Source organism: Dermacentor silvarum, chromosome 8, assembly GCF_013339745.2.
Source record: "Dermacentor silvarum isolate Dsil-2018 chromosome 8, BIME_Dsil_1.4, whole genome shotgun sequence".
Taxonomy (NCBI): Eukaryota; Metazoa; Arthropoda; class Arachnida; order Ixodida; family Ixodidae; genus Dermacentor; species Dermacentor silvarum.
This window is the reverse complement of record NC_051161.1, coordinates 152,183,549-152,194,766: the sequence shown is the minus strand read 5'-3', so window position 1 is coordinate 152,194,766 and position 11,218 is coordinate 152,183,549. Positions and strand designations below refer to the sequence as shown.

At 49.1% G+C, this 11,218-nt stretch overlaps 1 protein-coding gene and 1 pseudogene across 1 annotated transcript; one reads left to right on the top strand and one right to left on the bottom strand.

The window, feature by feature from the left end:
- Nucleotides 1-1,347: 1,347 nt before the first annotated feature.
- On the top strand, nt 1,348-3,075 carry LOC119461769 (uncharacterized). Its single transcript, XM_037723147.2, has 4 exons — nt 1,348-1,818; nt 1,910-1,969; nt 2,239-2,310; nt 2,384-3,075. Exons 1-4 carry the CDS (start codon nt 1,617-1,619, stop codon nt 3,073-3,075), a joined length of 1,026 nt encoding a protein of 341 aa, XP_037579075.1. The 5' UTR covers nt 1,348-1,616.
- Nucleotides 3,076-3,099: 24 nt separating this feature from the next.
- LOC119461768 (putative nuclease HARBI1) lies at nt 3,100-5,489 on the bottom strand (annotated as a pseudogene).
- Between the last annotated feature and the right edge of the window lie 5,729 nt (nt 5,490-11,218).

Genomic DNA, 11,218 nt, shown 5'->3' with positions numbered 1-11,218 from the left:
GTGCAATTTCTGGACGCAAGAACGTGACGGCGGCGTTTTGGATGGCCACTAAGCATGATGACGTCTTTTTTGTTGATTGAATATATGTCGTCCTTCACCCCATAAAATTCTGTTGTGAGTATAGACGCGTTCTGGTTCATTTATATTTCTGTTGTCCCTGTTTTTATAGCGCAGTATCCCCCTTTTACAAGATCAACATCCACCAACTAGCCCAACTGGCCACTCTATGTTTCGCACAAGGTGAAGATTTGAATTGTTTCACGGCAGGCGGAGCTATGATCAGTCGGTGTTTCTGGAAGTTGTCTCCCTCTGATCACGGCGGCTGGATAAAAAAAGTTTTTTTTTTTTATCCAGCGGCCGTGCTTTGAATCCTAAGCTCATATTGCCGCACAGATCTCTCCACGCTAAGTATCCTTCGTCTCATCGCACCGCCGTTAGAAGAGCGCCAGCAACGCCTCGCGCATGGCGAGACCGCCCGTGTCTCTCGTGCACGCGCACGCGGCTGCGCGTGTGCTCAATTTTCTAACGTGGCTGACTGTGGAACGGGTTCCTGTTAAATCTGCTTGCCAATTATGTGAACGTGTTTTAGTGTTAAGTTTCCGGGCATAAGTTCGCCCACAATAAACCAGTTTGTTTAGTGTGCTTCATTTAAGAGTGGTACATTTCTGGTGGAGGTGCGGGGTATGATTGGAAGTGCCCAATGCGCAAGAGAGCGGAGCCCTGACCCTCAGGGATTGGAACCCGGAGAGCTAACTCCTGTACACCAGCGCACAAGCCGTCGCCTCCGAGGAGACCCGCCAGAGTTCGGACTGCTTCCTGTTGCTACCGCGGTGCAGGCAACAGTTACCAGCGACGGCACAACCACGACCAGCTCGGTGGCATCATCACCGCTCATCGTGTATCACCACGTACGCCTAAGTCCTTCCATGGCGATGCGTTCGAATATGTGGAAGATTGGTTAGAACATTTCGGGCGAGTCACAGATTTCAATGAATGGGACGAGGTACGGAAGCTTCGCAACCTCTACTTCGCATTAGAAGAGTCAGCGAGGACATGGCACATGAACCATGAAGCAGCATTGTCTTCATTGCAAGAATTACGGCGACAGTTGCTTGCTACGTATGCCAGCACCGATCGGCGAGAGAAGGGAGATAACGCTCTACAAGCCAGAAACCAGCGCACTAACGAAAGTGTCGGCATGTACATCGAGGACATGCCCCGCCTCTTCAAGCGTGCGGATCCAAACATGACCGAAGATAAGAAACTTCGCCATCTGATGCGTGGCGTTAAGCAAGAGCTGTTCGCAGGACTCGTTCGCAACCCACCACGCAGTGTTGCTAATGGCGCTCTCCATTGGGCGAACAGGAGCAAGGGGAACGAGCAGCCAGAGCAGCACACGGGAGTAGCGGGGACGGGTGCTCTCGTCTGCCGAATGGAACATTCCCGCTGCTCCGAGAGCAGAGCAAAGAGGGGGAGCGCGTGACGTCAAGCGTCATGTGACCAAACTTTTCCCGCGCTCGCTTCGCGTAACATTTCGCGCGCTCGCGGTGTTCGCACGCAGTTTTTCCGCGCCAGCTCGGTCAGTGCATGTCGGTGGTTTTGTGTCTGCCTTCCGCATGATGATGAATGAAGAAGCTCAGCGGATGTTCATGTCCATGATAAAGGGGTCACCGCTACCATCTACACCAGGTAAGCATCGTGTTTCCGAAAAATTAGCTGCGAGAAATAACAGCGTCAATCTCACGGCTTTGTTTGTGCTCACTACAGTTGTTATCGACGCCTTGTTCATGCGGGAGAACATTGACGAGAATCCAGACGGTAAGCGCCAACAACTACTAGGCATGGGGCCGTATTTCGCAGTACTTTCACCAGTTTCTTTTAATTTATCGTGCTGAATGGACCATTTCAGGTAACGGGAGTGTCGCGGCGTGTGAGGCGGCGACGGACGAGAACGGAGCACGTAATTTGCGTATGTATGCGTCACGACACCGCACTCCTGTGCTGTACTGTCCAACTTTCTCGTGCGGTTTTTCGTCACTTCTACCGGTTGACGCGTTCAAATTACTTTGTATGCCTGCTTGACTATGCAAAGCAAGCCTCTTTGCGTTCAGCATGATCTATTCATCGCGACAGCAGGCGTTTACTAACGCGAATAAAAAAAAAACATTATCATTTCAAGTCGCACAGAATAGGCACCTCGGCATAATTTTTATAGTCACACCTTAATTTCACGTGCAGTGACCGCCACTGCGTCAAACGCCGGTGAAAGGGTAACGGACCCAGTGCCCCATGTGAAAAGAGGTGGCGGAGGTGAGCTTCTACCGGCTGCCGTGCCCGACACATGTTGTACTTTGAGTAAACTATAGCATTATTTCTGTTTCAGCTCCCGAGTGGACACCAGGAGAAACCAAACTGCTGCTAGATTATTATTACAAGTACTTTCCTCAGGTTGGCCCTTTCAAGAAGTTCAAGAACAAGAAGATGCTTTTTATACAGGTTTCCAAGGATCTGGCTGATGTGCTTGGATGCAACAAAACGCCACAGCAATGTGAAAATCGCATAAAAACGGTAAGAAGGCAGAAGAAAAAGGCGTGTGATAATAACAACAAATCAGGCGCTCCACCTTGCCCTGTCCCATTTGACGATGAAATGAGAAAAATTGAAAGCATTGATGACAGTCTGGAGCACGAAGTCCAAAGGGACTCTTTTGGAGTGACTTACAAGGCAACTTCATCAAGCTCCGACAGCTCAGCTGACGCGCCCTCAACTTCACCTGAAAACTCCAGCACTCTGGCGAGCGGTTCAAACAGTGGGGAAAGCACGAAAATGCTAACAGAGGCCAAGAAAAGGGGACTCCGCGCTAGTACTAGTCGTATGCAGCAGATGCAATATTTTTTTGACCAAATGCAGGCTATTAGTGCAGAGCGAGCGGCTCGCAGGGAAGAGCTGGAAAAACAGAAGGAGAAGAGGCGTGCCGAGCGGCGAGCTGAGCGCATTCAAGAACGCCAGGAGCGCCGCAAGATGCACGAAGACAAACTTCAGCTCATCCGCGAGGCCCTGGGGCTCAAGCAATAAAGAAGTGCACTTTGAATGAACAGGTTTTTCGTGACTGTTTATTGCATACGCAACAATGTTCCTGTACACGGCCAAAAACAGATTCTGCTTAAGCGTTGATTCAAGCGTGCATTTTATGTTTGAGCACTGTGCTTGCATTATGACAGATTTTGTGGCTGCCTCGTTTTTAGCCCCATCTTGGACTTAAGTTTTTCTCGTTTAACTTCTGCAAGTGCCTGTAAGAGGCTCTCTTCTTTAGATGTTCCACTGCCGACTGCGGCTGCAGTAGGGTTCTGATCATTATTAGCCTGAGCGCTCAGACGCGTGTCCTGAACTAGGCTATCAGGCAAGTCACCATTGTCAATGCAGATGTTGTGGAGGACACAACATGCGAGAATAAATTTTGTCACGTTGTCTACTGCCGTGAGGTCCAAACGCTGTAGCTGCGGAAACCTACCCTTCAACTCCCCAAACGCATTTTCAATTAGCACTCGGGTAGATGAAAGTTTGGTGTTAAATGCCTTGTCAGAGGCATGGAGGCTTCCATAGTCTCGAATGGGAGTCATCAGAAACTCTCGAGATGGGTACGCTGCATCCCCAAGAATGTGGTATTTTCCAGCGCAGAGTTGAGGCAGTTTTTTCGAAATGGTTGAAAGCCGGAAGATCATGGAGTCGTGAACTTTACTGGGTGCACCAGTGCTGGCATCAAGGAATCTCTTCCGGTTATCAGATATTCCCTGCAGCGTCAACGATGGGTAGTGGTGCCTGTTTACATACACTGACCGCACTTTACCAGCAGGGCACCTAACCGGAATATAGCTCCCGTCAATACAGCCAATAGTGTCTGGAAACCCTGAAACTTAAAAGACGGGAAAAAAATTTTAGAAAGCTTCACAGAAAGTGCAAAGGGCTCTAATAAAGTAGCAAGTGAAGTTGCGCCCAAATTCTTCAAGCTTCAAACAGAGCTCATTTTCATATACTTTCCTTGACTGTTGCTTTTGTACTGTACTAACGTAAATCCATTGGCATTGTTATGAGTACAATAAGGCGTGAAATGCATCGACAGCTTCAGCTTCACATGTTTCCGAAAACTTCAATATGTGCACGTGTGAAGAACTTACAACTCTTTGAATAGATTTACCTGAAAACAATGGTTTTGCGAGCTCTTCAGCATCCCCATGCAGCTTACAACATAAATGATAAGTCACTGCTTGTCCTAATCTTGCTGTAATAAACCAAATTCAAGAGTGTCCTAGTATCTGCCTTGTTTAGAAGATGTTACACAAATTTCTTTAAATAGAAACACAGCTTTGAAGAGTCACATAGATGGCAAGTGACTGACATGATGTTTTGATTAAACCTATTAACCATACGAATTGAAAATAGGGCTTTTTTTCACCTGCTTGAACTCATTGGCAAGTTTTTCCAAGTCATCTGGGAAGGTCACGATGCGGGGTGCAATGTCGAGAAGGAAATCCATGACGCGGTACATCATCCTGTGTTGCGTGCTTTCCCCAACCTCAAACCGGCCTGCAACATCCCATATGCAGGATTTGTTGGCAGCATACCTGCAAAAAATGTGATAATTCTGTAATGATTCAAAACGGCCAAGCAGTATTTTACCCTAGAATGTCTTAAAACAGCGCAAGCGAGAACTGAAAGAAAAAAAAATGCGCAAATAGAATTAAGTGTGATAAGGAAAATTGAAATTCGCAGGTGGTAAGAAAGCGATTACTTAAGCATTGCGCTAACGCAAGATCAGTGACACGTAAAACAATTTCCAGGCAGCATATATAAGCACTTAGCAAAACATCGGTATAGGTGAACCATCAAGTTAGTGCATTCAAATTCAGGCATCGCGCCCGGTTAGATGTGCCGTGACTTTCATTCTCCCGGTTAGATGTGCCGTGACTTTCATTCTCTTAAAATTTCTCCAAGCACTCATCTTAGATCACAGCTTACCTCTTTACTGCTAAAAAATTACAATCTCTTACCACAAAAAGGACAGGACATGCTCTTCAGGGGACTTGGGGTCTAGGCCTCCGCGATCAGTCCGTGAGGGGTATAGTGCGGCGATTTCGCGAACTCAGCAGCAAGGGAATTTGCAACCGCCCGTGACAGTCGGAAGTTTCGGCGAAACTGGGGAGGTAAAGAATAAAAAAAAGCAGGCCGGTTATTCATTACGCGTTTGAAGTAGGATGCAGCGACTCACCTCTTCGTCAGAATACGCGGCAACCGTCTTTTCCACATACGACTCTACCTTCGGTCGCTTCTCCGGCGGGGCAAACAGCTGCTCGAACATAATCTCACACAACGCGAGATCGTCACCGTCGTCGCTGCCGCTGTCCGAAGAGGAGCTTGTGCTTGAATCTGTGCTGCTGTCTTCATCCAAAAGCAGCACCAATTCGTGCAGACGGCGGCGCTTAGCAACTGCCTTCCGCCATTTTGACTTCGCCTCCCCGGGGATAAAACCAGAAGTGACGTAAGAAAGGCCATGTGACTTCCTTCGCGCTCTCTTTACTCCGCCGCTGGCGACGGAGCACCGAGAACTGCTCTCGGCTGCTCTCGGGGCCGGAAAATTGTTCCTCCTCGACCAAAGAAACACGACGCCCCTGCTCCTGCCCGACCACTGGAAGGCGCCGGAACCCGCGAGAGCACTTTGAGTGCAGTTTGAAGTGCTCCTGTTCGCCCAATGGAAAGCGGTATAAGTTTCGCACCGAGGCGACGACTATAGAAAAGGCACTGCAGCAGCGTGCCCATCACTACAATCGTGATGTCAGCAGTGCACCAGCCGAACTCCTGTCAGCAAGCCCAGGCAGCAACACCGAAGCGCTAATAGAACTGGTGCGTTTATCGTAAACGAAGAGCTTCGAAAGCTGCAGCCACCACAAGCCGCGCCGACAGTTTCAACTCTCGCCGCCGTCATTCACGATGAAGTTCGGCATGCCATTCTGCAGCTAGGATTTGAGGCACCACCTGTGCATCTCGAACAAGCGCCACCGATACGTCACGTGCCGACGTACGCTGATGTGTTATGCCAGCCATCCGTGCATAATGCTCTGTTCGCAGCTCCTAGTAGCCGCCAGCCGACTCCGCGCAGTGAACCCCTTCTAGCAGAGCTGAGGCCACGAAAAAGCGACCTGTGGCGTGCACCCGACCGAACGACACTCTGTTTCCACTGCGGAGAAGCTGGACACCTTTACAGAATGTGCCCATATCGCAGAGCAGGTCTTCGCGGCTTTACTATGAATGCACCTTGCCCCCGTAATGGTGAAAGACCCATGGAAATTGAGGACTACTTGTGCAGACAACAGGACCCCGCGGCTAGATACCAACACCAGCCGCGATCACCAGCGCCTACACGCTTCCGATCACCTAGCCCACGGCCGTCCTCGAGTTCACCAAGTCGTCGTTCACTGAGACCACGTCAGGAAAACTAAAACGAGCGACCTGAGGAGGCGAGGCCGCAGACGTTAGAAAAAAGCCAACATCCTCCGTCAAATTTACCGAGCAGCAGCGACGAACAGAAACGGTTGAATAAGATAAGTAAACAGAGCATTTCTTCAGGCTTGCGCATTACCATAGACGGTCGCGAACTGAATGCCTTAGTGGACAGATGTGGTGATTATTCCGTCGTAAGATATGCACTCGCAAAGGAACTGAAAAATGTTATGATGCCGTGTAGTGAACCCCAGATACGTACAGCTGGTGGGCATCTCATTACACCCCTGGGTAGATGCACAGCGAGAGTTGGAATTCGAGGTATCGCTTACGTCGCTTACATTACCGAAATTGTACATTACCGAATTGTATTACCGGAATGTTCTAAGGATGTAATACTCGAGATGGACTTTCTGCTAGCGAACGCTGCCCTAATCAACCTGCAGAATTCTTGTGTGTCCTTTTCTACGAAGCAGGCTATAGATATGCAAAAGTCAGAGGAGCCAGAGCACGTTGCCTTGCGCATTACTGACGATGACGTAGCCGTGCCACCACGATGCAGCATGCTGGTTCGCGTAAGAGGTGAAGCACTCGACGACTCGGAAGGTATAGCGGATGCCAACATCGAGCTACGGTTGAAGAAAGGTATTTGTATAGCACGGCGAATTGTTCAACTACGCGATGGGTGTGCTGATCTTTGCTGACGAATTTCGGAAGTGAATTTCAGCATGTCGCAAAGAACACAGCCATCGCCTTTCTACACAGCGTTACTGAAGCCACAGATGTATGTAGCTTAGCGCATACGCCGCCTGCTGCACAAACTACGCATGACGCCATAACGTCAGTTGCAATGAGCCCAAGTCTGTCGCCAACCCAGAAAGAAGTGATGGAAGAGCTCATAAACGACTTCGCAGAATGTTTCTCCACTTCATCAAAGATACGGCGCACGCCGATTGCGCACACCGGCGCACACCGAACTCCTACCATAACAGACGAAGCAACCAGACCAGTGTACCAACACCCGTACCGAGTATCACTGGTTAAACGAGAGATCATAAAGAGTCAGGTGCAAGAGATGCTTAAGGACGATGTCATTCATCCATCAAACAGCCCGTGGGCGTCACCCGTGGTTCTTGTGAGAAAAAAAAGGACAATACACTGAGATTCTGTGTTGATTACCGGAAATTGAACAGTGTGACCAAGCGTGATGTGCACCCCCTGCCACGCATTGATGACACCTTGGATCGGCTACGACATGCAAAATTTTTCTCTTAATTAGACTTGAAGAGTGGGTATTGGCAAATAGAAGTGGACAAAAAAGACCGCGAAAAAACTGCTTTCGTTACCCCAGACGGCCTGTACGAGTTCAAAGCACTTCTATTTGGCCTCCCTCTGTTGTGCGCCGGCGACATTCCAGCGCATGATGGACAGTGTCCTCTCGGGTCTCAAATGGCAGTCGTGCTTAGTTTACCTAGACGACGTAGTGGTATTTTCTGCAACATTCGACCAGCATGTGCAGAGGCTGCGTTTAGTGCTCCAAGCTATCCGCTCCGCAGGCCTGACCATTGAACCTGAAAAACGCCAGTTTGGATTCCAAGAACTTCGTTTTCTCGGTCACGTAATCAGCGCACAATGTGTTGGCCCAGATACCGACAATATTGTTGCCGTTGCGCGATTTCCGGAGCCGACAGACAAGAAGGCAATCCAGCGATTTTTGGGACTATGCGCTTATTACAGGCTATTTGTAGAAAACTTCTCCAAACTTGCCGAACCTCTAACGAGACTTACTAAAGAAAACGCACCCTTCATGTGGCATGCAGAGCAAGAGGTTGCCTTCAGTGAATTAAAGGAACGATTGCAAGCCCCTCCGATCCTCGCCCACTTCGACTAGACGGCGGACACAGAAGTCCATACTGACGCAAGCAACCTTGGTCTCGGCGCCGTTCTAGTTCAATGGCAAAACGGAGAAAGAAAGTCATAGCGTATGCTAGCCGCCCCCTCTCGAAAGCTGAAACAAACTACTCTGCGACGGAAAAGGAATGTTTGGCTATCATATGGGCTATCAGCCAGTTCCGCTTTCTCTACCTCTACGGCAGGCCGTTCTCTGCAGTCAGCGATCACCATTCCTAAAGGACCCATCCGGACGACTTGCGGGGTGGAGTCTCAGGCACCAAGAACACGACATTACGGTTATATACAGGTCTGGGAAAAAACATAACGATGCTGACTGCTTGTCCTGCTCACCAGTGGAGTCTACTCCTTCTGACGAAGAAGATTTCCCGTTCGTTACTGTGATAACAGCTTCGGAAATCACTGAGCATCAGCGGGCCGAAACAGAACTCCTACCACTCGTCAAGCACCTCGAAGGACGCGACGTTCAAGTTCCGCGTATGTTTATGCGAGTTTTATTGTCATTTTGCCTCGGAGATAACGCGCTCTACAAGAGGAACTTTGAACACAATCAGGAAAAATTCTTACTCGTCGTGCCATCTGCCATGCGACCGAAACTTTTGGAAGCTTGCCATGACGCAGCATCGTCGGGTCACTTAGGTGTCAGCCGGACGTTCGCCAGAATTCGACTCGGATGCTTCTGGCCTAAGTTATTAGAATCGGTGCAGCATGACGTGAAGACATGCCGGGAATATCAAAGGCGCCAAACACCACCCGTCAAACCGGCCGGCCTTCTCCAACCTATAGACCCACCGAAAACACCGTTCGATTAAGTTGGAAAGGATCTGCTTGTACCGTTTCCAACGTCATCTACAGGGAAGAGATGGATCGTAGTAGCGACAGACTATTTAACACAATATTCTGAAACTGGCTGCCTTGAACGAGGAACGTACGGCAGTTGAAGTTTCGAAGTTCTTCGTTTATAACATAGTCCTGCGACATGGTGCACCAATAGTCGTGATTACGGATCAGGAGCAGCCTTCTCAGCTGAGTTGATGGAGTACTTGATGAAGATGACGCACACCAGTCACAGGAAAAGCATTGCATACCATCCCCAAACAAACGGCCTGACGAAACGTCTAAACCGAACCCCGGCCGACACGCTGTCCATGTATGTCGATCTCGAACATAAGACATGAGACGCAATTTGGCCCTACGCTACTTTCGCCTATAATACGGCTGTCCAAGAGCCTACTGAGGTCACTCCGTTTCAACTGGTCTATGGCCGCATAGTCGCAACCACACTGACTGCTATGTTACCAGTAGATGCTGACAACAACAACAACCCATACGACGTGGACGACTTCCTACAACGAGCTGAAGACGCCCGGCAGTTTGCACGGTTCCGTATACGCAAGCAACAATATAGGGACGCCAGCTACTACAACCTGCGCCGCAGAGAAGTTCAGTACGAGCCAGGCGATAGTGTGTGTTTATGGACACTAGTGCGTCGTCGCGGCCTATACGTAAAACTCCTTCGCCGATACTTTGGTCCTTACGAAGTTATTCGCCGAGTTGGTGACCTGAATTACGAAGTCATTCCTCATTGACAAGATAAAGCAAGGGGCTTTAGGACAAGAGCTATCAAAGCGCCACAACCTTGCAGAGGTCGTACATGTAGTCCGCATGAAGCCGTACTTCGACAGACAATGAAAACACTTCTGTATATGAAATTTCTTTCACGCACATCGGGATGCGTTTTCGGAGGGGGAGTAATGCCGCAGAGATCTCTCCACGCGAAGTATCCTTCGTCTCATCGCGCCGCCGTTAGAAGAGCGCTAGCAACGCCTCGCGCATGGCGAGACAGCGCGTGTCTCTCGTGCACGCGCACGCGGCTGCGCGTGTGCTCAATCTTCGGACGTGGCTGACTGTGGAACGGGATCCTGTTAATTCTCCTTGTCAATTGTATGAATGTGTTTTAGTGTTACGTTTCCGGGCACAAGTTCGCCCACAATAAACCAGTTTCTTTAATGTGCTTCATTGAATGGTGCTATAATATTAACGCTTCATAGCTTCGGCAATTTCAGGCACCGGCACTCTGGCACCAAAACATGGCCGAAGCCCTAGAAAAATTTGTTGGCCAGCCTAATCACCATTCATGTTCATGCAGTTCGCAAACAGCGTGAAAAAAAATGATATCTGTTTTGGGATACATGAAGAAAATAGTGCTTTAGTTGGCTACACTAAAAGCCTTTCCATCGTGCATGTACCTAATTAAAGCACCCTTTTTGGCGACCTGCAAAGCGCGCAATAGAAGCTGTGTGTATTAGCACAGAAGTAATGGAAACGAGCGTGCTGGGGGGCTTCTGAATGGCGGAAAATAGGCTTCAGGTCCTGCGTGGTACACAGGGTCGAAACAAAACTGGTGTCATCCGTGCCTAAAACTGTACTTTCTATGCACGTGAACCGGAGTAGCTTACAAAAGCACTGCTACTTCGAACACTCGGGCCTCGACACCCGGCTTTTCCACGTGACTTAACAGTACCGGTGGGCGGGGCCGGTGACAGATTTTCTCGAGGAAATCACTCCATAAAGGGTCTTTTTTCTTTGTCGCTCTGTTGTAAGTATTTCGTTGTTAATCTATACTCTCTACAAATCTTTACCCCTACGTTTTTACCGCCACCTATCCTCCACTGCTGACCGCTGTTGAGGTGTCTGTAGACTGCGCTAGACAGTTACTGCGGTCCGTAGCAATTTGCTTACCTGTCCTTTATTTATCTACCTGTCTCTTTATAGGCACAAATCAACAATGACAATTTCAAGTCTAGAACCT

Bases quoted from the DNA above. Each gene is read 5' to 3' on its own strand.
- LOC119461769 (XM_037723147.2), top strand. From the start codon at position 1,617: ATGATGATGAATGAAGAAGCTCAGCGGATGTTCATGTCCATGATAAAG. The intron at 1,819-1,909 runs GTAAGCGCCAAC...GGACCATTTCAG, and splicing joins CATTGACGAGAATCCAGACG to GTAACGGGAGTGTCGCGGCG. The intron at 2,311-2,383 runs GTGAGCTTCTAC...TTTCTGTTTCAG, and splicing joins TGTGAAAAGAGGTGGCGGAG to CTCCCGAGTGGACACCAGGA.